Genomic DNA, 25080 nt, shown 5'->3' with positions numbered 1-25080 from the left:
GGATGTTGGCTTGTCTGGAGAGTTCAGGACAAAATATACCAAAAGCAGATGAACACTCAGTGTTATGAAACTAAATAACTAACAGTATTTATAACTTGTTTTTCTAGTTAGTTTGGAAGTGGAGACACCTGTGTATTTTGTCAGGTTCTAAGTGTACAGTGGCACTGAATTTATTTGGTTTTCCTCCATGAATAATAAAGGTGTTAAAGGCCTTTTTCTTGTTCTAGTGAGCCTTCTATATTTCTTTGCACTAATAAAACCTGCAGAGTGTCCTGTAACTGGATAAATTAGCTGTGTAACGTAATTAGTAAATAGTGCTGTGGGCAAAAAGAGTGTGCATTTTTTTTCCTTAGTTGCCCTTACTGTGAGGCATGTTCAGAGAGAACTGGGCCAGCAGCAGAAGGTGGCCTGAGAGACTGAGTAATAAGCAAATCAGACTTAAAAATATTAAAAGAATATTAGAGAGTTGTCTGCAGCCAGGTAAGGAAGAACAGTGATACCGAGGAGAAGTTAGCTTATGCCAGATTTCATATGATCAAAGTGCTGAAGCAATTTATAATCTTCTCTTCTAAAAAGCATGACTTGGAAGGCAATATTCTGGATTCAAAGGGTATTTCAGAATGGAATCAGCTAAGTTGACCTGTGCTTGTATGTTGGAAGGAAGGAAAGGAGATAGTACTTACAGGGACTGCTAAATAGCAATAGTTGGAACTACCCATCTTAAAAAAAAAAAAAGGAAGAGGGAAAAAAAAAAAAGGTTTTTCTGGTGTGTTCTTTGATCCCTGGAACTTTCTGTAATGCACACCTAGGTTTCTCTTTAAAATAAACTTTCTGGTTACCTGAAAGACTTTTTCAGCCAAGGTTTGTGCTGATGTTACTGTGATTTGAAGTCAAAATGCCAGGATACATTTTGTAAATGAATGTGGTGGTTTTGTACTGGTGTTGTCATACCATAGTGTGCTAGGAACAGGAGCGTGGGTTCTGCCCAGCAAGGAGATAGTCATAATGACCCAGATAGTTTGTCCCATTTTACTGCCACTAAAGCCACCGCTGATAGCTGCGCCAAGAGCGTTAGAGTCTTGGTTGTCTTAAAAATCTCTCCAGCTAACCTGTTCCTTTTCACTGTAGCATACCGTACTTTGAAACAAGTGCTGCTACTGGACAGAACGTGGAGAAGGCTGTGGATACGCTCCTGGACTTGATAATGAAACGTATGGAGCAGTGCGTGGACAAGACACAGGTCTCTGATACAGCCAATGGAGGAAGCTCAGGAAAGCTAGATTCGGCAAAACCAGAGGAGAAAAAGTGTGCCTGCTAAACGTCACCTCTAAACTGTGAGAACCGATGAAAATATTTCATCAGGATATGGCTGACCTACCACCAAATTCAAACCGGCTCCGTTGAGCCATGCACAGAAGCAAAGTTCCATTGTTTTTTTGGGATTGTGCATTTTTCTCCAAAGGCCTGGTTTAAAACTAAAAGCTATGTTTCAGTGAGGCTCTCGTGCTGAAATGATTCTTCCTGATACAGTGCCGTCTCCATGGAAAACTCCCCCACCTCTTTTCCCCCAGCCCTCATCTTTATTTTTCATGCAATCAGGATACTGAATAGAGGAAAGTAGCTTTATTTTTTTAAAAAAGGAGGGAAAGAACCTATTGTCTGCATACACTGGATATTGAAATTAAATTGGAGGTGGGTGGTTTTCTAGGTCTGTGCCATTTTTCCACAGAATCCTGTTTCTTTATAATTTTTAATCTGCATCAGGGACCATATGTTTTCTAAGGCAGAGATATAAAAGATTGTGTGACCTATTGAGAAAAACTATCACTTGTACAGAGTAAGCAATGCTGTGAAATCCATCCTGACTGAGTCACTGAGATGGTGGTTGGTGGGGTGGGGTGTGCGTGTGTGTGACTTGGGTTTGGGGGGGAGGAAGTAGGGTATTTAATTTGAAAAAAAGAAATCAGGGAATTGTGCAGCATTGCTTGTGTTGCCAGTAATCCAAGCAGGGATTGGAGCGTTGTGGGAAAAAGTATAGAGTGGGATTCTGATGCTGCAGGGACAGTTTATAAAGAAGAGAGTATAATGTCTGCGAACAGATAAACTATGTTTTATGAAACAACTTCTTACCATTAGCAAAAAATTCTCCCCTTCCTCAACTGAAGGAAACTATCCTTTTTTATTTCTTTGGGTAACTGCATATTGCAGGTAGGGTGTAGGAAAGAGCCGGAGGCTGACTGCGCTGCCTAGAAGGGAACTGTAAACCCTGCTGTGCTGAGAGAACCTCCTCAGTTATCGCTGTGCTTTTATCAGGTCCTCTGTACGCTTAGGTTTTCAGCAGAGGACAGCTTTCTCATACTCTTAAATTCTCCAGAAGAGAGGGCAAGGTGGAAAAAAGGTGATGTGGGGACTTTGGGAATGATGGGAGTCCAGAATATGTGACTGGCTAGGTAAAGTGTGTGGCAGAAGTCTGTTCTTGGCACGGAGGGTAGAAGTTGCTCTGGTGGTGTGCTGCAGCAGGATGGTGCAATGCTAAAGGTTTCTTCTATGGGTGAAAGTGAGTTCTAGCGAAATAGCGAGTTGCTTATCACAAGCAAAGGCAAATCCAGGCAAAAATAAATACTATATTTATAAGCATAGATCATTTTCTAAACCAAGTGACAGCATATTTATTAGTCTACCCTGTCCTTTTTTGTAGAATTACTGTTCTGTTTTTATACAGGTGGTCGTTAAGGGTCTCTTTGTGTTTATTGTGCTTGAAGCTGCTTTAAAATCACTTGGAAGGGTGCAGATTGGGGTGGGGGAGAGCAGTTCTCTTTACAAGTCAAGCTTAATTGGTTGGGATGGCAGGATTGCAGACTTTCATGTATTTAAATGTTTTCAGCTTTGATTCAAAATTGCAAACTTTGTGAATAGCAAGCTCATAAAATGTTTCAGTGCTTCCCAGAAATGGAGAATTTACCATATTCACTGCTGAAAAAGTAACATATTTTTCTGCCCAGCTCCTAAAATGATGTTTACGGGATGATTTGGCATGTTAACAGGGCAGATGGTCCATCCATAGCAGCAGGACCCATTGGGTGAGTAACCAAATAGCTGTGATTACCATGCCAGAAATCTAACTTGCAGGCTGCAAGGATTATGAATGATAGACTATACCTAAAGGCTACATATATATATAGATAGATAGATATAGTATATAGTATGTACTATACAACCAGGTATGGTACAGGTTCTTTTCTAGGCTATAAACAGCCCTAACACCTCAGGAAGTCGCAAAGCTGTTGTGGTAGTCAACAGGTGATTCCCAGGCAGAAAATAGAAGTAGACTGCTAGTAAGCAGGTTGATCCTCAGACAGGTTCCTTAGTATCTGATACACGTAGATGTATCTGATGAAGTTCAGGGTTTTCTTTGAAGTTGTATTGCTTTTTAATATGTAGCATAAAACATAAACATAATGGGGGGGGGGGAGTAATAAGTCTTGAATTCCTGAAAACAATGATCTGAGGAGATCCCTGGCTCACTTTCAAATAAATCTCTCATTCTGTGGCATCAGTTTTTTGTCCATTGAACGGAAGTAGGGTAAGTTGCTAAGAATGGTAAATTACCGACAGTCAACCGAAGCGTGTTTCCCAGAGCAGCTGAAGTATAGCTTGTCTAAAAGCTGTTACAAAGCCACAAGTGTCTTCAGGAGCAGACAGATGATTCATACAAGGTGTGTAAAATCCCAAACCTGGCACAGTTTCAAAGCACCTTGATGAAGCTCAGTTGCTTCTATTTATCTCTCCACCTGCTGAAACTAGTGCTCTTATAATAATAATTAAAAAAAGAAGAAAAAAAAATCACTGCAGTGATACCTTGCTCTAGACCTCACTGTTCTGGGTATCTCCTAACCTTGTCCCTGAGCTTCAGTGACTGTGAATTGTCAGAGCTGGCAGTCGGTAGCCATGGAGCTGTTTTCCGTAAGGATACAGGCTCTGAAACTCTCCAGTGCGGATGGAGCAAGTACGTGGCCAGCCCTTGCAGCCCAGTGTTGCTTGAGTGGCCTGTTGAGCAACGAAAGGGAAACGACTGTAGTGAAACTTCCATTGCTTGGTATGTATTTATATACTTGCTAATACAAGAAACTGATTATTATTCTCTCTGGTTGTTTTTGGTTTTTTGGTTTTTTTTTAAAAGGCAATCTGTGAATGCATATGAAACTACTATCCCAAAAGGATTTTGCCACCAAAACTTTGTTTGGAGGAAAGGAAGAGAAATTCATATGCATTTCCTTTCCTGATAGGCGCTCTAGTAGCTCTTAGTTATTAAATTAGGAAAAGAGGAACATAGTAGCTGTTTAGAATCACTTATTAACAGCTTTGTTGTTTATCAGGTCAACTCTCTGCAAAAAAACTAGATCGTGAACTCTTCCTAAAAATTGCCTTCTGTCCCCTCTCTGTCATCGTTTGCCTCTTGCTCCATTTTTCTCTTCATAGCTATTACTTCTAGACTTGACATGTCCACCAGCGGCTTCACGTTCCTGTGTGTCCATCCGTCTGTCTCCCTTCAGCATCTTGGCTCTTGCGAAGCCCCGCAGCCCTGCACAGATGACTCGGGGCCACTCCTTGCTGCTGTGGTAGGAACTGAAAGTGATAGCAGCGTTAAGGTTCACGAGCTCTATGTAATATCCAGGAAATACTGGTAACGCAACGAAGAAAGAACACTGCAAGGGGGCTGAGCACAGTCTTACAGAGCCACGCCTGTATGGAAAGAAACTTCTCTATCCCACGTGCTGGAATACCCTCTCCCAGTTCTATCCAGTACCCACTTTGATAGAAGGGCTTTCCTTTACTTCTACTGTTGCTTCCCTTAGGTAGGTTTTCCAGCTGCAGCACGGTGAGCTTGGGTGCACAGTGAGCCCCTACTAACCACTTGCAACCTGCTGGAAAAGAGCCGGTGAGGTGGGACGGCACAAGTGAGTCATCTGTACGGTGGGTAGTGCCGTGCCACGTACAGGCTGCTGTGACGCCAGCAAGGTGCAGCATCTTGGCACAGCACTTTACTAGTTCCAACTCTTCTCACTGCCCTGGGAGCTCCTGAATGTAGCCCTTGCTGGAGCCACATATCCTGCTGTTTTCATCCTTTTCGCACTCCTGTCGCTCAAAGCATTTGACATGTTCAGTCCTATAAATTCTTCCAGGGCACCAGCATGGGAAATGAATGTGCTTTTGCTTAGTGGCTCTGGTAGGATATAGCCTCATCCTGTCCCACTAGAACTTGAATCCACCTTCTGCTGTTGAAAAATTTGATTGTATATATTCAAATTGGAAGTGAAGCATTTCCTTTTGAGCACAAATACAGCTTGTTTGCAAGCCTGCTAGATATCCCACATCAGGGCTGGAGGGGAAGAAAAGGTCCTGTGATACTTTATCCAGGGTGATCCTGAAAATTAAATGTCAGTACAGGTATTCTAACCCTGTGGGCTTTTGTCTTGGATTTCAGTCCAGGCACTGGTTTCTCAAGGTCTCTTTTTGTGTCCTTTTAGAAATACCTTATTTTGGTTTTCCAGCATCCCCCCAATAAAGTGCTCTTGCTGCAGACTTCATTGCGCAGTGTGTGTGGTAATTTCAGAGCTGAACAGTGCAGTGATAGTAATACCCATCCGTCAGAGGTGTGACTTGCAGGATCTTAATGCTGAGAATAATTTTGGTTTCCTTTCTCTCTCTTCATAGTTCCGCCTTCCTCGTCTCCAGCAGCGATATTTACCCAGACAGTTCAAGTTACCTAACTTGTTGAATCTGTTCCCTTCATCTTCTTGGTGTATCCCAGTTAATTCATGTATACAGCGTAATGGCGTTACACCTTGCATCTCATCCTTAGAGCTCACGGTAGTCCATTCTTCTTTCTGATCTACAGGTATTTTTGTCCTCCCGGTTTTAAGCATGAATGTAAAACTGTGGCATCAAAAAATGTTAATGCACTGTGCTAGAGCAGCACTGCAGCGCTGGCTGCAGACACTGCGCTGAGCCCCTGGTTGCAGCTCCTCTCGTTGCAGCCTTTCGCTCAGTCTGTCTTGGTGGAAGAAACATGTCCCCTGTCCGCTGCTAAACATTTGCATTGCCAAAGTCTGGTGTTGCCGCTCCGATTTTGAACTGATGTGTTTAGTGACTTCAGACCTTTGGGGGTAATGCTTGGAGGAGTGAAGAAGCAGAGAGTCAGCAGGGAATGTCTTTAAGCTGATGTTGCTGCTCTTACTCTGGCATTCCTGCATCCTTGGCTGACCTTGCCCTCATCTTCCCCAGCCCATTGCCCTGGAGTAGTGGTGCCAAGACGTTTTTAAGGAAAGAAGGGAAATGTGGAAATGTGCTGTTGTCAAATAGTTGTTTTGTTTGTGGTTTGTTTTGGTTTTTTGGTGCATACATTGAAAGTACCTTTTTGGCTGTAGAGATCACTCCAGCAGTGAATTTACACTGCCCGTGTTCCTGTGATGCCACTGTGGTGCCTCAGCCAGCCCTGCTACCCAGTTGGCAAGGGGAGATGCGAGCCCATGTCAAGGCACGATCCTGTGCTACTTTGCACCCTTAGGAATAAAACAAGTTACCTGCGGAGACAGGCAAGGGGGGGGAATACCAAGGGCTGGCTGGGAATTGCAGAAGTGGTACTAAAGGCAACTTGCTTTAGCTAAGAGAAATAAGAGAAATGTCCTTAAATGTTTTCGGTGTTTACCAGAGAGCCCAGTTTGAGAAGTTACTTAAGCTTGTGTGTAAGTGCTTGGCTAAACTGGAGTGTCTCCGTGAAGTAAGGAGCTATTGTCAGGGCAAAACAGCTGCAGCTAAAATGGTGTGAAATGAAAAAAAAAATAAAAAATGCACAGAAGTACTTCATGAACATACAGATATGAATGAGCTTATTTTTATTATTTCCTTTTATTTTAAATATTGTCAGGCCATGAAGAAAATTATTCCATCAACTGAAGAAGGCCAGGAAAGTATTAATGATGATTCTTTACTGCATAGTTTTTAGACACTTAAGTAGATGCTCTCCAAAAGTCCTTCCAGGGTCTGTTGCTGGCATGCAGCAACACCCGTTAAGAGCTGTGAGAGGATTAGAAACGGCTGGACACCAGGAGGTAGCGTATGGCATGTCCTGTATTTTAGGTTTCACAATCATTTAAAAGCTTCTGCTTTCATTTTATGAAATATTTTTATCAGTGATTAGCTGGTAATATGTGGGTTTTTTCCTTATTCTAATGACTCATATCCAAAGAAAAGTATTTGGCTGGGGAGTGACTCACTGCACCACCCTGGCAGGTACCGAAGTGCAGCTCTGGGCTGCCCTTGCAGAGCAGCACATCTTTGTTTCTCAGCCCCAGGCTGATGCAGTTTCCCCACCTCCCCATCTCCTATTCCAGCCAGGACACCACGGCAGAGCCAGCTTGACACCCCAGCTGAGCCTGGCGTCCACCTGCCCTTAGGAGAAATAGTGGCACTTAAAAACCAGTAGCACAGGCTTGAGTAACTAGTCTTTTCTATAGCCTTTGCCTTCTGTGGCTTTTTAAAGATATTTGCAAGTGGAAAACATATTTGCTTCTCTTAAATAATTTAAAAAAAAAAAAAGAGGGTTTTGGGTGCCTGAAACATTTTTTTTTTTTTAAAAAAAAGGAGGCATAAGGTAAGAACAGTCCATTTGCTGACCGCTCGCACAGCTGAGACTTTGTGGTGATGTAGCAAAAGACATTTAAGAGCAGCTGCCATTTCCTTGTAGTCTTGGTCATTCTATAAAAACCAATTGCCTTAACTATTTTCTGAAGGCTACATCTTATTTAATATTCTGAATGTGTAAAGGGTTGTCATACATATGTTTACATTTTAGAAGATTGGATCATATAAAGTTTATTGAAAGTTGTGATTTTGATATCTGCTCCGTAGCGACTCTTTGGGACTGTTTCAGGGTAAGAGCTTTTATCTCCTAGAACTATTTCCATCTGTGGATATAACTAACTGAAGTTTTCAGCCTACACTTAAAATAACAGCTCCAGATATTTTTTTCTTTTAAAATTTGTATTCTTGGCACTATAACTGAAGAAAAGTAGCAAGTGTAAAAATAACCTCAAGCGACTGCTATTTTTATACAGGTGTGAACACTGTAAGAGTTTCAGACCATGCTCTGATCTTATTTAGAAAGAAAAGGAGAAAGAAAAGTGTTGTAACTGATATGAAGCTATAAAAATGAAGTTTTTTTTACCTGACTGCTAGGAGATCTGGCTTGAGGAACCTTTAAAGCAAAAGTCAAGCTGTGAAAATTTATTTCCTGTCTTAATAATTGTTCTACTTTAAACACAATTCCCTCCTGCCAAAAAAAACCCCACACCCCTATATAGGATAAGTTTTGTGGTTTGATTTGTTGGGGTTTTTTTTTTCCAGAGGATGCTGTTGACTTGGGATGGTTCTCTTTGATGCTGGGCAGATCTGTTTCTAATTTATTATTATTTCTCTCTAAACTAGTTAAAGGCAACAGAGGAAATGATTCTTTGCTATGTGCTTTTGTTCCATACAGCTACCTAGTCAAAATGTAACTTTAGAAAACAGACACTAAAGTTGTCCATCCTCATCGTGCAATAGGGTTTAATGGACGAACTGTATATTAGAAGCCTGCTGTATCTTACTCAACTTACTTATGGAAGTTAAATGGTTCTTCTTTGGTTTTGTTAATGTACCTTTCACCTTCCAGATAAACACTTACACGGTAATTGATACAGGATGCTTAAGTGTTTCCTTCTGTTATGCTACTGTAAGCATGCTTTCTGTTTGTCTTCAACAGATCTGTGCTATGCCTAGCGCTATGACTGTGATTGATTGAAACTATCTTGAACACAAATAGTATTTTTTTCTTATAGACGCCCCTTCACTGGACCGTGGTGCTTGCTTACCAATGTTAATGTCACTCTGTTGTACCACAGTATCTGTGGCTTCAAAACATACTGTCAACTGATTCACTGGTGGCTGGGTTTGTGTAATACATTCCTCAGCTGTATCCTGTGACTCAGTTTCTGCACTGTTATTTTCAGAATAAAAGTACATTTTTAGATCTGTCTCTGCTGTTTTAGGGGGGAAGCAGAGGTACAGCCTAGTTCTGCAGCATTAGCAATCTGTCAGCTTAGGAAAACAAGTGGAGGACCAGGGAAGGAGAGGCAGGGCTTTTCAGGCTGGCCAAGGGTTCCTTGGGGTGCATTTGCAAACTTTGCTGTGCACCAGCACCCAGCCTGCCCCATGGCACCCCAGCATTGGCACCCTGACTTCAGGTTTCTCCTGAGAGGGACAGAAAAGGACCAAACACTTGCCAGGGAAATGGTACAATTTATAAAGCTCACTCTCTTAAATGGTGACAAAGTGTAACCCCACAGGCAGCATATGGCACTACCCCCTCCCACAGCACCTGCCACCACCCAACCTGGCTCACCCCAGCATTAAGCAGGTGGGTGCCTGCACCGGGGCAGGCACAGAGCTGCTCTGGCATCTCTCAGGTATGGCTGGGGCTGCCTTTGGGCTGTGCAGGCATCCACGAGCTCACCACCTCTCTTGCCTTGTTTCCAGGTTTATTCTTTCACCTGCAGCCCCACTTCTGCATCACCTTCCATAGAGAGGCAGCAGGTGCCAAAGGTGCTTTGCAGTAACAAAGAGGACGTAGCAATTGCAGGCTCCAACATGCAGAAAAAGTCCTGATGAAGGTAGGAGACAAGTGTCCAGTCATTCCTTTAGCTCTCTTGCTTCCTTAACCTGGTGAGCATTAGCTAAGGGGATGCTCCAAAGTCTCGTGGGGTGCTGCAGGGGGAAGCACAGGAAGGTAGAGGTCACTCGAACACCCCCAAGCCAGGCTTAAACCCACCCCAAGCACACACGAAGTCAGTCCCAGGTTTGTAACCATGGCCCTGGCTACGGAGGAGCTGACTTCAAAAGGTTGTTCTGCTAACTGAGAGCAGAAACTTGAGCCCAGACCTCTGCAGATGCCCAAGGTTGATGCCCTGAGCACTGCCTGTCTGCACTGGATGGCTGCAAGGGAGTCAGGACCTGGGCACAGCTGTCACACTATCAGCTACTAAGTGTGTAGCACAGCTCGTGTTTTCCCTCTCCTTCATGATCTCTGCAGGATGAAGTTTGGTCGCTCCCAGCAAGGTCTGATTCTGCTCACTCAGAGCCCCACGGGGACACCAGAGGTGGCCTGCAAGAGCCAGTGGCTCAGCCGTTTCTGTGCCCTGCGGTACCTCCCCAAGTACTTACTTTGTCCAGGCAGCTTTTGAAATGTTAGCCTTGGGCTGGCCACACCAGAATGCCACTCTGTCTTTTAATTCTTTGTTCTGCAAGGAAAGAAAGGAAACAAACCCCTCTCAGTGTAACACAGCAGACAAGAGACAAGCCTGGGTGCCAGCTAGGACCTGACGCTCCTCCTGAAAGGTCCTGGGGGGCCCTGGGTTTTTTGGTCAGTTGGGTTTTTGTTCTTTTTTAAACCAAGCAAAAGATGCAGTGCAAAGAAATGCCACCCTGACAACATTGTGCTGACATAAGCCCAGCAGCGTACAGGGCCCCCAGACTCCAGAGAGTTCCTTTTGCTCTCTCCCCTCAATATTTTTTACTTTACAATTTTACCTGTGCTTCCAGTGCAGTCAGCTTCTCTGTCAGGTTTTCTGTTTTTTTATCTTGGCTTCTGAGTGTGGTGTTCAGTTCCTCTGCCTGAGCATTAGGAAATAAAGTTTGTAAGAGATTTGAAGCCTTAATACATCAAAAGCACCTCTGTATCAAACAAAACCACAGAGTTAAATGCCTCAGCATACCACGGGAATTGCAGGCCGTTCAAATCCCTGGTCTTTTCCCATAGAAAAACTCAAACTAATTGACTGACCGATTTAGAAAATTTCTCAACACATGGTGTCACATTTTCCTTCAGATAACAAGTCTACCCCTTGCTTGCCTGCACAGAAATGTGACTACAAAAGCTAATTAATGCAGGGCCTCGCCTTAGTTGGATGGGCAAAGGCAAGCACGTGCTCTGCAAGGCGAGGGGGTATGGTGGGAGCTGATGCATATGAAAGCAGTCAGTAAGTAAAACAGCTCACACTATATATCGTGACTTTGGAACGCAGACTGATTGTTTTGAATGCCTTTGCAGCCTTCCTAGGATGCCAGCCTGTTGGCTTCGCTCATGGGACCAGCCTCACTGACTTCACGTGTAACCAGCTGCAGGGCAGATGCCTCCCCTGGAGCATCCTTGGTTTGGGTGGGAGCATGGCAGGGGAGGGGGTAGCCAGATTCCCCCCAGGAACACACTAAGAGAACTCCAGGGGCCTGCCCAAAATTGCCGACTCCACCACATTAACCCCATTTTTTAGATTTTTCCAGATTAATGTTAAAAGGCATATAGATGTCTGAACCTGGCACAGCAAGACAAGCAAGCTGCTCATCCCCAGCACACACTTAAGGCAAGAGCCCACATCCCACCATCTCCTGTTTCATTTCCCACCTGCCCCGTGGGACAGCCCACACCAGCCTGACCTCCTGTATCACTCTGTGCAGGCTGTGGTGCTGTGCCTGGATCAGGTGCTGCAGGTGGCAGATCTGCTGCTGCAGGGTGGAGATGTGCCTCTGGAGATCCAGGCACCTGCAGGCAAGAGCAGAGCATCCCAGCTTCAATCCCCAGAGATCAATAACCCACCACCCAGCCCCTTTCCCACCTCGGGGTCAACTCATGAGCTTAATGCTAGCAAGGATGTTCCTGAGGGTGCACAGCTGTAATTCATACGGAACTAAACACATAAAAGCTGCTTTATTGAGCAAAACAAGTCAAACCATAATTTGATACACATTTTGCCTGGTGGGACCACCCTTACTAGCTGTTGATAAGTAAATTCATAAATAATGAAGGCTACTGCCTTACCTACCACATGCACAACATCACCAAAGCAGCATCGACTCGACGCGAGAATCAGGAAAGAAACAATTTGTGCATGCGAGGTGCAAGGAGCAGGACTAGGAATTCCAGTAGAATCAGCTCAGCTGTAGGACACCTGTCTTGGCTTCTTCAAGCGATCATGGTAAATCAGTATTTGAACTAACTGCTTTCATCGTGAATAATTTTGCTCCCAGAAGGAACTAGAGCAAGTGAGTGGCTGGTACCCTACATGAAACCATCCCCCAGAAAGACAGGAAAACACTTTAGCACATGCACATAATCACCATTTGCTGTCTTCGTTCCTTGCCATCATCTGTTGAAGCATCTTCTCAAATGACATTTTCTTCTCTGTCAGGGTTTTCTTTTCCTAAGGAAACAATTCAAATTATATAAAAAAACCAGATCACATTTCCTGCCATTCAATTAGCAAAAGCAGTTTGGCTGTAGGTTCAACGGTTCCACTCTGTGTCTGAGAACAGGCAGAATTCACCAATAACAGAGAGAGACAAACCAGTCTTGACCTCTCTGAATCAAAGCCAGAAGGGTTGCCTGTACCGATTTGCCACGAGAAAAGTCCAAACCCTTTTAAAATAGCACTTCTTAATTAGCAAAATCCTTTGATCTGGTTGGAGCCCACGCTCAGCAGCCAGGGCAGACTGTGCTACTGCTCTGTCCGCCTCTCAAAGCCTTGTTCACACTGGGAAAAAGCTGAACAAAACTGGTAACAAAACTCTCAGTATCAGGAAGATCACCAGCACGCCACGGGGACAGAAATACACCCCTTGACCCTGTGTTTACAGTAACCCCAGGACAGGAAAAGCAGCCTGGCACTTCTATAGGAGCAATGCCCATCGAGTGCAGAATGATGCACAGTGCCACCGCTTCCACCAACGCAACTAACACCACCCAAGAACATCGGCAATAAAGGAGAAGACATTTTCTGCACGTCTCCATGTGAGCAGCTGTCAGGTTGCTACCACCATCAGAGCCCACCTAGGTTGTTGGATTGCTCACAGGGATGGGGTCTGAGGGTTAAATGGAGTGGGTCTTCAGTGCTAGGATGGCTACAATTTCAGTTTAAATGCCAGAAGTACACCCATGGGGGAAGGTGAAAGAGCAACTACTCGGGAGTAGCAATCATTCAGAGCTACAAATTCAGACTTCGCCACGATGCTCAACAGTTTTTAAGCAAGCACTGACATAACTGAAAGAGGGAGCTTAAATTGCACGTTTTATTTCTAATTACAGCTAAAGGGTCTCAATTTGGGGTAACGTGGCAGAAGCCTTTTCAATCCCAATTCCAACAGCTAACATGCCCCAAACCCTGAGAGCAATTAGCTGCTCTTCCCAAGCACCGGCACAGCCAGGGCAGGACCCCCGGTGCCAGGAGGGATGGAAATGAGATCAGGCAGACATACCTCCTCCATCCTCTGCACGCACCTCTCCAGCTCTGCGATGTGGGTCCATTTTTCCTTGACGCCTTCAGCAAGGCAGCTGGTGGTTTCTGAGCTTTGCTGGAGCTTTTCTTCTTCTTGGAGATTGTAAGCCTGGGATGAAGAAGGGCATGAATGCGGGAGCGCAAGGAGCGAGTGAATGCAGCCAAGGGATGGAGACGGGGCTGCTGCAGCAGCTGAAGGAATTTTAAGCCAACTCTACCAACCCAATTCCAAGAATCAGGAATAAAACACAAATAATTTTAAATTTTCCTATTTAACTTCGCAGAAGGTACTGAGTAGCTCTTAAATTGAAGTTTGCAGCACAGAGCCAGAGCCCGTATAAAGATGTGGATGCTGAACAAGATGGCCATGCCAGCATCAGGGGGAGATTTGTACCTGTATTTGGTTTTTCTCATTCTCATGACTTTTCTTAAGTTCTTCTGAGAGAGTCTGGTAATTCTCAAACAGTTTCTGGGAGGCAGAACTGAGAGCCTGTACACCTGCTTCTCTCATGGCCTCCAGCTAGAAAGAGTAATTGTACCACATAACATATTGTGCTTTAAAAGAAACAATGTTATAACCACATGCCAAAAACGCAGCCCTCTGTACAAGACCAAATCTCAGTATTTACCCTTATCAATCAAAAAGAAAGGAATCCTAAACACCTGTGGGCAATATCCAACAGGCATTTTCATTTCCAAATAAAGGCAGATTTGTTCCGTACTGAGCCATCCCCCCTGACAAAGGATGATGGCTTAAAAGGAGAGAGGTACTTCCAACTGCTTGTAAATACATCTGCTGTCAGCTACCAACAGAGCCGCCTGTGCCGTCTCGCTAGCCACAAGTGGGATGTGTCCCCACAAGCAGATTTTGACACAAATTTTGTTGCCTGCTGGAACACAAGAGTTTGCAGCAGCCGGGAAAGCAAAGCAGAGCCTGCCAAAGGAAAGGGGATCGCTGAGCAGGCACCGGGCTACAGCAGCTGGGACCCAACTGTAACTGGGCTGCAAGGCACGTGTATCCATCCGAAACCTTAAAAAAAAAAACAACAAAAAACAAAAACCAAAAAACCCACAAAAACCCAAACACCACCCTGAACACACCTTGATCTTCAGCAGTTGGTTTTCCCTGCTGACCAGCAGCAGCTGCTCTTCTGTTTCCTTCATCGTTGTCACGACAGGGCTGCGGCTCCAGCTCCAGCCATGGCTCTTTGACTCCACTTTATTGCCTGAGACTTGAGGAAGCTCCTAAAGGAAATGCATGCAGAAATTATTTTAAAAATAGAAAAACAGCTTGAGCAACCATTCCAACTCTAAAAGACCCAGCTTCTTATAAACACCCCTCTCAGGTTCCCGCGGGGCAGGCAGCTCCAGCGCAGCTCCTCCACAAATTAACCCAAATTAAAACATTCTGCTTGTTCAGCTCTCCAGGGCTTTACATTTGAAAACATTTGCATGTCAAATCTGTTAAATAGCTCCCTTCCACTCTCTGCAGTGTTGTTCGCAGGTATAAGATTAATCAGCTTTTGGGAATATCACAGCGCATGTTGCACTGTAGGTGAGGCTGCACAAATGCACACCAGTAATTTGTCCAGCACTTCCCATTAAAACAACTGCTTCTTACTCCAGCGTATTTCAACTGGCTGGACACAACATCTCCAAATCTCTTTGTTTCCTAGGGGCTGCCTCTTTGCTCAAACCCCCTTGTTTCAAGTGGTTTTAACTCAACCCCCATTTCCCCCCCCCCCCCCCATCCAGGTGTTCCCAAGCTCACTGCTCACCTCCTGAGCTGGTACGTGCAAGGAACACGACCTGCAAGCGCCAGATTTAGGCCACATAAATGCCAGTGTGTTCTGGCATTTCTTCCCTCACGCCAAGTTCATTTGTTCAAAATAAACCTCTACAAAGGGCAGCCTGTACTTTTTAAAAGGTTTCCAGCCATAAGTCATTCTCTTTTCACTACTGAGGCTTTTCTTCAACTTCATCCCCCAACAGCACAGAGAAAGGAGTAAGCATTTTTTTTTAAAAAGAACTTTTTGGGATCAATTATTTCTTAATTAGCCAGGTTTCAGCCCACCTCTCTCATTCCTCTTCTCGCTCATTCCACAGCGCCCTCCTGGGCTCAGCTGGGATGAAATAAAACTGCCTTTGCCTATCCATCACTGCCATGCTCCGCTGCTCAGAGCAAAGAAATAAGATATCAGATCTACTGGGCTGAGCCTCATTGCGCACAAGATATCTTATAAAAAAAAAAAAAAAAAAAAGGCATGTCCTACCTATTCATGGGGGTGTCAGCATCAAGCAGGGTGCTGCTTCCCAGGCCCTGCACAAGCTGGGGTCACCACCACAGAATACACATCTCTTTGCAGCAATTGCTTTGCAGGAATGATTTTGGATTACAAGATGCTTAAGAATTCATCACAACATTTCTAAAGTCACAGTTCTGCAACTCCATAAATTTCATTGGAAAGGGAATGAAGAAATCTGATTTCTTTGAACTTAAAAGTCTGAGGTCTTCCTATCTGTTACTACACACCAGAGTCCATTAAATGTACTTGTTCAGCTCTGTTCTTCTGGCATTCAGGAAAGGAACACCCCAAAACTATTTTGCAGGCCTCAAAACTACTGTACGCCACATTCTCCAAGATGCTCTCGGCTTTGCTGACCGACACCTCCAGGATCTACCTGTCCCACAGGTCATCCCCCACCTCCCAAGACACGGGTCCTCCAGGTACCCCAAACCAACACTTTTCCATCTCCCCCTCCCAGTCATGCTACTGGACACCCTTTCACTTCAGCTGCCAAGCTGAGGCCTCTCGCTGGGGACATGCTTATGTCCACCACAGCCCCCCGGTGTCCCCCAGCACCGAGCTGCTGACCAGGGTCAGGCTCCTGCATCCCCCTCCTGGTGCTCCCTGCATCTCCCTCCTGGCGCCTGCCAGCAGCCAGCCTCAGCTCTGCCACCAAAAAGCAGAGCCATTGGGTAGGGACACCCAACCCCAACAAAAAACTCTTGCAAAAGTCCTAATGAGGGGTGGAAAAAACCTCACCAGTTTTAAAGTGGTTTAACCCAACCTAAGAGAGCATACGCTGTAATTAAGTCACTACTGCAGAGTAAATAGCCTTTCTAGACTCCACGTGTAAACCAAGAGGATTTCCAAGCACATGCTGCCACGCAGGTCAGGTTTTTCCTCTTTCCCTGGTTATGAGTTTTGCTCACCGTGTTTCCTGGTGAAGCAAAGAGAGGAACACAACAGCGACAACTTCAGAAATACCTTTTTCACGTATTCGGCTTCCTCAGTGATTTGGGCACAAGAGGATCCGTAGAGGACATAGTTTCCCTCCAAGCCATGGTCCTCTTGCGTTACTTGTTCAGTGAGTAGCAGGGTAGTCATCACGATACGTGCGTTTCGCTGTCCTGTACAAGGGAGAGAAGAGAGGGGCTTGTTTCTTTACGCAAGGGTGGAGAATAATTCCATTATTCCATCCCATTTAATTCCATTTCAGCTTTAGGGACAAGCTGGAGCCAAGAAGGCATTACAAGCTTAAAGCACCAAACAATAAGGACCACTTAAAAACCAATGCAGACACCTGGGTTTTTTCCTTTTTTTTTTTAATAGACGGGAAAAAAAGATGTAGTCACACATTAATTTTACTGAAGATTTCAATGAGTTTTCACTAGCAACCTACCCCCCAATCCTATATTATTTTACAAAACACATGGCCGCAATCCCAGGCAGAAAACAACTCACACATGCATGCAGTTTATCTAAGAACAACCCAAAACTTTTACCATCCATCTGTGAAGTTTACAAACCGATCCTGCACACTGCCATCAGGGAATTCTGCATTCCCAACAACTACCCCATGGCTGAACTGGGTTTCATCAGGTTCAGGATTGCCTGTCCTGCTTAGATCTGAGAAGCAGCACAAAGCTTGAATAGTATCATAACTCTCAGGGGGTTAGGGAACCCAAACCACCAACCTAGCAGGAACAGACAGGGAAAATAAAGCTTCCCCCCCATATCACGCAGGGAGAATAAAGTCCTGAGCACCCTCAGTTGGGTTTGTGCTGTACAATGGTGACATCCAGTGTCAGCTGCACTGCTCTGAAGCAAGCACCTGGATCTCCAGGCATCCATTCCCAGCCCTATCCCAGGTATTGGGCAAGCTCCCAGACACACCTCAGACAAGCTGATTTTTAACGAGCTCGTTTGAAGCACCTGGAACTAATTAAGGTTAGCACAGAGGAATAATAAAGCCACTTAGGGAGTACAGAGGGTGTGGATGGGTTCTTAGTAGGAAAGAGGTGGTTGTACTTTGCAAAGCTTACAGATAATTTACAAGGATAGTTCATGTACAAGTGCATTTATTTTAAAACACCTAAGTTCAGGGTCTTGGAGCCCCTGTGGTTTAGCTCCTGTCTGCACAGCACTGATGCTGCAAGCCAAACTCTTGTCTTCAATAAGTCATCCCCACACAAAGTATTGCAGCACTACCAGGAAGATCATTCAGGCTAGCACATTTCTTAACTAACTAGCACATTTTCTAATAAAATATAATTAGGCAACTTGAAATATTTATTGCTGTGATGGAGGAGGAATGCCTTTCCCACAGAGAGCGGCACAGAGCTGGTTTGTGTAACTGCCCAGGTGGATCCACAGCAGCTCACCCACACCAGACATCTCTGTGTACCATTACCTTGTGTCCCAGGCAGACAACAGAAAGCTAAATTAGAAATTAACTATGAATAAGCTTAAGAAATTTAACACATGAGCTTTGAGTGCCTCAGGGCTACTACTTACAACTCCAATTCTTTGGTGATTTACAAATTCAAAGAGCAATAAAATGGAAACTCTTATTGCAATTCTTTTTACTATTCTTCTCCTTCTAAAAGTGAGGAGCATCAGCAGATGCCATATCCCTGGCCATCACCGCGCTGCTCTGTTCTGGGCATGGGAAAGAGAGAGAAAAGCAGGTTACACAGGAGCAAACTACCTTTCCTACCATGGCTTCTACTCAAATAGCAAAGAGGAGCTGGATATCCAGACACAACCCTCAAGGGCTTTGACCTCAAGCAAAAAAAAAAACCAAACACCACAACAAAACCAAAACCACCACTCCAAATGTCATCCCCTGATTTCACAGTGCTACCGTTTATCCAGACTGGAAGATAAAGCAGAAATCCCAAATGCCTACAGCTGCGGCTCAAAAGAGGTGGGAACAGAAGATTGTTCCCACCGATGCTACAAGGGGTTAAATAAAGTTTGTTCTGTCTTGCTGGCTGCTGTTTTCCCTCCTGCCTGCAATCTAGCAGCTACCCAACACAAAGGCAACCCAGGATCAATTCTCCTTTCAGCCTGGGTAATTCAGGCAGAAACCTGAACAAGGGATAAGGGCAGCAGTGGAAATGTGTTTCAGCTCTGAAGCAGCTGAGGCCAGGAGAAGGCAGTTAAGAGGCACACGCTCTGACTTGACCTTACGGCCCTGGGCTGGGAGGCAGAAGCTCCTGTGAGGTGCTCCTTGCCCCAGCTGGGCAACCACTGCAGCACAGCAGCAGCCCCAGGGATGCACAGCTGGATCTCAACACACCTCTGTCCCCATGCCAGGGGGGGTAGGCAGCCAAGAGCATCACACCAAAGCTGCCAGCCCAGAGCTCAGCACCCCCAGCGACCCTCTAAGGGGATGCTCAGTGGGTGCCCCCAGAACGCCCCGACTGAAAGAGCAGCGCCTGGGGGGAGCACCCCAGGAAGCAACCGCCTGCAGCACCCCAACGGCTCTTTGCACTTCAGAAGCAAGTAGAAAGAAGGTGCCAAGTTCATCTTATTAATCACAGACTTCCCTTGCTAGAAGGCACAATTTAAGCTGCTTAGCATTGCCTGAAAAAATCCCGCTGCCTCCCTTTATAAACACTCACCTTTCGGTGACCGTCAAGCACACACACGTTTTCTTTGCTAGGCTCAAGACTGTCAACACGGACGTGACAAATGCAGTAAGTTCACGTCATTTTTTAAGCACTTATATCTTCAAGATACATCTTTATGCATGGTTTGTGCTTTGGCTCGTGATGGGTTGCTTGCTCCAAAGCTCACCCAAGAGAGAATCCAGGACACTGCCAAGCAGATAGCACCACCTTGCTTATAATAAGAACATCACAGATTATTCAGAATCACATTATTTGGGATACATTGAACGTAAAACATATTTCTATTATTACACTCTTAGCAAAAGTGGTGCAGCTCCTGGCCACCTAGTGCTGGTTTTCCCCTGGCCCAAAAGAGTGACAGGGCAAAGGGGACGCATGGCACACAGGTCCCCTGGGCACAGGGGGTGCAGGTGCTGAGGCAGCGAGGCAGGGGACAGCGAGGCTTGTCACAGCCAGGCTGGCACCTGTGGGGACACTGAGAAAGCCAAGCTCACCTGCAGTCACGCCGCTGGGTATTTTTTACCATAAAACTCTTCCCAGGCTGGGCAGGGGCACTGGCTGGAACCAGGGCAGGGCTGCACCCAGTCATTCCCATTGAAAACTCCATTTTTGCAATATTGGAAAGGCATAAAGTAATGCCATGTCAGTCTCCAGCTGAGCTCCGTAAGTCAAATGCAAGGTTGCTGCGTTTTTTTTTTTTTTTCCCCTGTGCACACTGCAGGAACAGTCAGGTAAATGAATACTGGGCTCCTTCCAGAGCAGCGTCGATACAATATTCCTTCAGCTGTTAGTACCCGTGCCTGGGCACATTGCAGCCAAGCGGCTGGTTGTCACCGCCATGCTCACAAGTGTTGAGAAAGTTTCACCAACACACGAATGCAGCTGTCAACACGATGGCCTCTCCTCAAAAGGCCCTTTTCTATACTGTCCCACCACACAAAAGCGGTGGGGGCGAGCAGTGACCAGGGGTGGGCGAGCAGGGCACGCAGCTGGGCACAAAAACCGGGGGGACACTTTGCAAACAATGCCCAGACCTTCGGCCACCAGCTGCTCGCTTGCCCAAGCAGCATTAGCCACACACTGGCCAAGAGCCATGCCCTTTGGGCTTTACAAACAGGGAGAGGGGGCAATGGGCAAGGGGAAAGGGGGGTGCAGGGGTACACTGTATGGAAGGGACACAGTGGCAGGTGTGAGTGGCACCTCGGGGTCACCCGGGTGTGTGTGGGTCTGGGGTCTTGGGGTGCGCGCATGAGGGGAAATGTGGCATATGTGGGCGTGGGGAGCCCTGAGACCCAGCAGCCCCACCTGGCAACCCCCTCCCCAGAGCTGGGTGTGGGGCTCGGCCCTGGCAGCCCCCATGCAGCAGGCGCGGGGAAGGGGCTCTTTGGGGACCCCCGGGGCAAGGGGAAAGGTGGGACTCTCCGGGTGTCCCCGGGGCTCGGAGTCGGGGACAGGAGAAGGGGCTCTGCGCCCCCCAGCCGGGGCAGACACACCTCCGGCGGCAGCGGCCACGCCGCGCTCCGGGCAGCCCCGCTCTGCGCCCGTCCCCGCTCCGCCCTCACCCGCACCCGGCCCGACGGGACACCCTCCCCGGTGACACTCCCCCAACCCCAGCGGGAACACCCACGCTCCAGGCTGCCACCCAGCCCCGGGGTGCCCCAGTCCTAGAGGGACACCCCCACATCCCCCTGACCCCAGTGGGGCACCCCTACACACCCCCAGCCCCGGGGTCCCCCCTCTCCCCACAGTCCATCTCTACATGGGCAAAAATGGATGGGAGAAAAAAAAGGAAGCACCTAAGGATGCCCCCTCCAGCTGGGATAATTAATGTCACCTCTTAGTGCTAACGAGGAGGAGAAAAGCTGCGTGAGGCAGGTGGGGAAGATGTAAATCCAGATACTGGGGGGGGGGGGGGGAAGCAGGGAAAAGCAGCTCCCTCCAAGGAAAGAGGAACAGTTTGAGGAAGAGGCTTTAAAGAAAAGGAGGGATGAAAATACAGCTGAGAAAGTCATAAATGCACTGAGCAATGGGCTAAAGGGGGAGAAGATAAAAACAGGGAACAAATGGGAAGATAAAAGTGTGTAATAAACTACAAACAGGAAAATCCTGATCAGTCCCTTGAGATCCCCCTCCCTCCCTATCACATAACACCTAGTAATACAGCAAGTTGCACTCGTATTTGTTTCCAGCAGCACTTTGGATGGGAGGGTGCTTTGGCCCAGGTCAGGCCCTGGTATGCACACAGACACGTCCCCCCATACATGCCCACATGGCCAGGGCAGCCAAGCCCTCACACACACCCCCAAGCCCATTTTTGAGCCATGTCCTAGCAATGCTCCCTGGTGGGAGCCCTGCACCCCAACAGCAGGCCCCTGCTAGTGTACGAGGGTTTGCTTACAAAATAAAAATGGGGGGGGGAATTGCTGGTTTTTTGTTTTTCTGGGGAACATACCACCCCTTTTTCTCCTCCTCGCACAAGCAAAGAGGATCAAGGGCAAAGCCAGCCCCATTCCCAGCCCTGGCTGTGGGGCAAACACCGAAAGGCATGCCAGGCTCCAAGGTCAGCTCTTGGGGAAGCAAAGAGACAGTGCTTCTAGCCACCCAGAGGGTCCCCACCTTACCTCCCCCCTCTAAGCTACTACTGACACCTAAACCACTGCTCCCTAGGCAATGCAAGCTCTTAAATCTCACAACTGGGGGGTGGCTTTTCTTGTTACCAGCCCAGCTGAAATGGCTCACCCTTGATGGTTAATCTTTAGCATGTGTCTGGGACTAATGACCTTCTAAGCAGGCTTCAGCTGATCTCCGCAACCCAGGAAGGCTGAATCCAGGGTGGTGATTTCATTTGCATTTATTGCTTAAGGAAAGTGAGGCAAAATACAGCTTGGTAGATCTTTGAAGCCACATATAGAATCACTTACAAACTCTGCTACGTTTTGCTGCAGGAAATCTCTGAGGGTTTAAGATGTGGCGCTTTGTGAGAGCGGGGCATTGATGCAGGGCAGTGTGGGGATGCCTCCTGTAATGAGGGGGAATGAGCTGCCCCCCCAGGTGCCCGCATAGGGCCACAGCAGTGCTGCCCTGCCGAGACCCACCACACAAAAACGGGCTCTGTGTGACTTGTCTGAAACCTCTGCACCAGTCCCTCGCTCTGGCACGGCAATATTTGGTTCAGCAAATATTCCCACCCTGGCATGTGGGACAGGCTGAGCCTCTCACATTAGTGCTGCCGCTCGGTTTGGGCTTGGGGACTGAACGTGTGTAACACCCTGGCAGCAGAGGCTAACGAACCCTGGTTATTTGGGTTAGTGAGTCAGTCTTGCCTGGCATCCTTCGTTCCTCCTTGCTGCTGCATCCTGTTTTGCTCTAGCTGCTGCAAAGCACATAGGGTTTTATGGGACATGCTCAGCACACGCATTTCAGCTCCAAGAGCTTGTTCAATTAGGCGGCCGTCCCACATTATTATTCAAATATTGATTTTTTACCTACGTAACCCCACAGTTACGCCCACAGACTCGTGAAAAAGAGAACGGAAAAGTTCATGCGTTGTTGTAGGTTTTCTCTCAAAACTTCAGGTACGTGTTTTGCCAAGTAAAGCCTTAAGCTGATTTGCAAATCGGGGGGGGGTCTGACCCAAAGTCTGTTGGATATAATGGAAAGAAACTTCCTATGTGTTTGTGAAAGAGGCTGTACTGAAAATACGACCAGTAATTCAACTACCTCACTTTGTCCCCTCTGCATGGTGACCCTTCCATGGGTGTGACTGCAGAGACCTGCAACCTCTCAGGTCTCAATCAGCCTGATGTCGCTCCTTGCCTCCAGTCTGCCTCGGGATTTCCTTTGTGGGAAGGTTGCTGATGGGTAAGGCACAACACATCCCTCTTTGGGAACCGGTTTGCCCTGACTCACATTTCTTCTGGCAGGAGCACGCAGCCAGCTCTTGCCGGTGGCCCTCTGCCATGTACTCTGCCCGGCCCTGCCCACTGCTGTGCCTGGCACATCGCACCCTCTGCTCCCCACAGAGCTGAGCTGAAGCCAGCTTCCATGGAAAACATGAAGGAAGATTTAAAGTGAAGGTTTATAAATTGGAACAGAGGTCCCAAGTTCCTGCAAGCAAACCTCCCCATCCATAACAGCCTTTTATTGATGGCTTTTAAAATACTTGCCATACATAACCCCAGAAAGGAGGTATTTTAAACAGATTTAGAGTGTGTAGATAAGAACGGCAGGCTACACTTTGGCTCTGACAAGCCCATCAGCTCAATAAAACCCGTGAGTCATTCGTCTGCTGCCTGCCATGACTCACCCCAGGAGAGGAGATGCCAAGCGCCCTGGGTGCCCCAGGGTGCCACACGGGGGTTCTCACCAGCGACGTTTTCCCTGTGCCGAGCCCAGGCACCAGCTCATAGGCATTTCCTACAGTTAAAACCCTTCTGCAGCCGATGCTTGCGTCTGGCTCTTCAGGATACTTGTTGTGTTACAGGTTTGCTAATAAGTTAGATTGATTGACTTTATTTTATTTTATAAAATCATTTTTAATAGAAATATAGGGATAAGAAATTTTAATGAAACTTATAGCTGCACAGTAATGTTGCTATGAAATCCTTTGTATAGTCCTATACTAAGGCCAGAAGAATGGGCTAGAATCATTGTTTAAAACTTAGGTATCACTTTAGGGTTTGAAAGGTTTCTTTGTGTTTGCCCAGTCTTCCGTATGTAGAAAGTGTATTGAAATGTCAGTATACAGAACTAACGGGAACCGGGGAGAGTCGGCTGGAACAGCTTGTGGTTACCTGCTGGGAAACCGTGAACTTTAGTAACAGGTAATTCCGGCAGGGGTTATTGCCGCCACCAACTCATATACCACCTACCCAAATCGTACCCCAGGCCCATTTCTGGGCCTTTCTAACCTTTACTGCGCAGAATCAGATACGGGAGAAGAGTATGTTAATGAATTTTTGAAATATCATTATTATGCATGAATACTTAACGAATATGTATGAATAATTTCTATATATGGTGTATGATTCTGAAACTTGGTGTGCGTTGATCGTGAGAGGACTCACTCACACACCCGGCCGTCAATAAGAAGTGTCTGCTTATCTACATCACATTGGTGTCGATAAGTTCTTCATTCCAAGATTTCGGTAACAGTTGCAGTTGCCGAAATCACCTGAAAACTGGATGTGTTAGAGGACATCCCAAGTCTCAAGTCCCATGGGTGTTACAAATATGCCTGGGCGACCTTCACGAGTCTGCAAACATGACGGGTTTTGTGGCTGAGCATTGGCACCAGAGAAAGTAACCTAGATTGTTCAAGCTAATGTTCAAACTAAATAGTAATAATCCTTCAACAAGAGCAAAAGACAACTCTTTTGCCTCAAGTGTTTAATAGTCACCAGGGAAGCCTGGTAATTAATTTATTGCTTAAATTATACAGTCTGTTAACTGTTCCTGTCAATGTCTTTTTAAGATAAGAGTTTTGTTGCATGAGTAGTTTGGGCAAGAATAAAGAGTATTTCTTATCTTGCCTAGGCTGAAAACACAACTTAGCAAGAAAATGAAGCCCTCACTCTTCCTGCAGTTTATAGAGACATTTAAAAGCATCTAACCAAGACTAGGAATGCCTGCTTACTCCTGACTAAATAGGTCCTCTCACAGTATTTGTCATTTGAAACTGAAATAATATTGTGTCTGGTCTACCAACCACTAATTTGAATTAAATAGAAACTAAAGCTTGACATTTGTTTCTTCCATTTCATATGTACAGAAGAGCTTGTGAACCGAAGTGCT

At 46.3% G+C, this 25080-nt stretch overlaps 3 protein-coding genes across 3 annotated transcripts in view; 1 reads left to right on the top strand and 2 right to left on the bottom strand.

Annotated features, from left to right (window-relative positions):
* The window catches only part of LOC119140885 (ras-related protein Rab-27B-like), a 29956-nt gene extending 20886 nt beyond the window's left edge, over nucleotides 1–9070 (top strand). The window contains exon 6 of the mRNA XM_037372550.1: nucleotides 1129–9070. Within this exon, the coding sequence (XP_037228447.1) occupies nucleotides 1129–1318 (190 nt within the window). The 3' untranslated portion in view covers nucleotides 1319–9070. The remainder of the gene's footprint in view (nucleotides 1–1128) is intronic.
* Nucleotides 9071–9139: 69 nt separating this feature from the next.
* Nucleotides 9140–12493, bottom strand: LOC119140865 (coiled-coil domain-containing protein 68-like). Its single transcript, XM_037372515.1, has 5 exons — nucleotides 12211–12493; nucleotides 11530–11635; nucleotides 10627–10710; nucleotides 10261–10337; nucleotides 9140–9804 (listed from the first exon to the last, which is right to left on the bottom strand). The coding sequence occupies exons 1-5, from the start codon at nucleotides 12264–12266 to the stop codon at nucleotides 9774–9776; spliced, it is 354 nt and encodes a 117-aa protein (XP_037228412.1). The 5' UTR covers nucleotides 12267–12493; the 3' UTR covers nucleotides 9140–9773.
* A 1247-nt stretch (nucleotides 12494–13740) lies between these two features.
* LOC119140864 (coiled-coil domain-containing protein 68-like) lies at nucleotides 13741–20824 on the bottom strand. Its single transcript, XM_037372514.1, has 4 exons — nucleotides 20781–20824; nucleotides 16637–16779; nucleotides 14466–14609; nucleotides 13741–13884 (listed from the first exon to the last, which is right to left on the bottom strand). Exons 2-4 carry the CDS (start codon nucleotides 16754–16756, stop codon nucleotides 13741–13743), a joined length of 408 nt encoding a protein of 135 aa, XP_037228411.1. The 5' UTR covers nucleotides 16757–16779; nucleotides 20781–20824.
* Nucleotides 20825–25080: the final 4256 nt, after the last annotated feature.

Source organism: Falco rusticolus, chromosome W, assembly GCF_015220075.1.
Source record: "Falco rusticolus isolate bFalRus1 chromosome W, bFalRus1.pri, whole genome shotgun sequence".
Taxonomy (NCBI): Eukaryota; Metazoa; Chordata; class Aves; order Falconiformes; family Falconidae; genus Falco; species Falco rusticolus.
Note: the sequence above shows the minus strand (reverse complement) of the source record. Positions and strands in the feature narration are given on the sequence as shown.

What these genes read in the sequence shown, in the direction of transcription:
- LOC119140864 (XM_037372514.1), bottom strand. Translation starts at nt 16,756, where the DNA reads ATGACTACCCTGCTACTCACTGAACAAGTAACGCAAGAGGACCATGGC. An exon ending in AAGCCGAATACGTGAAAAAG is followed by an intron (nt 14,610 to 16,636) that starts GTATTTCTGAAG and finishes CATTTCCTTTAG; the next exon opens with GAGCTTCCTCAAGTCTCAGG. An exon ending in ACCAACTGCTGAAGATCAAG is followed by an intron (nt 13,885 to 14,465) that starts GTGTGTTCAGGG and finishes TACTCTTTCTAG; the next exon opens with CTGGAGGCCATGAGAGAAGC.
- LOC119140865 (XM_037372515.1), bottom strand. Translation starts at nt 12,266, where the DNA reads ATGTCATTTGAGAAGATGCTTCAACAGATGATGGCAAGGAACGAAGAC. An exon ending in AGGAACGAAGACAGCAAATG is followed by an intron (nt 11,636 to 12,210) that starts GTGATTATGTGC and finishes TCTTGCCTGCAG; the next exon opens with GTGCCTGGATCTCCAGAGGC. An exon ending in TCAAAAGCTGCCTGGACAAA is followed by an intron (nt 9,805 to 10,260) that starts GTAAGTACTTGG and finishes TTCCCCCTGCAG; the next exon opens with CACCCCACGAGACTTTGGAG.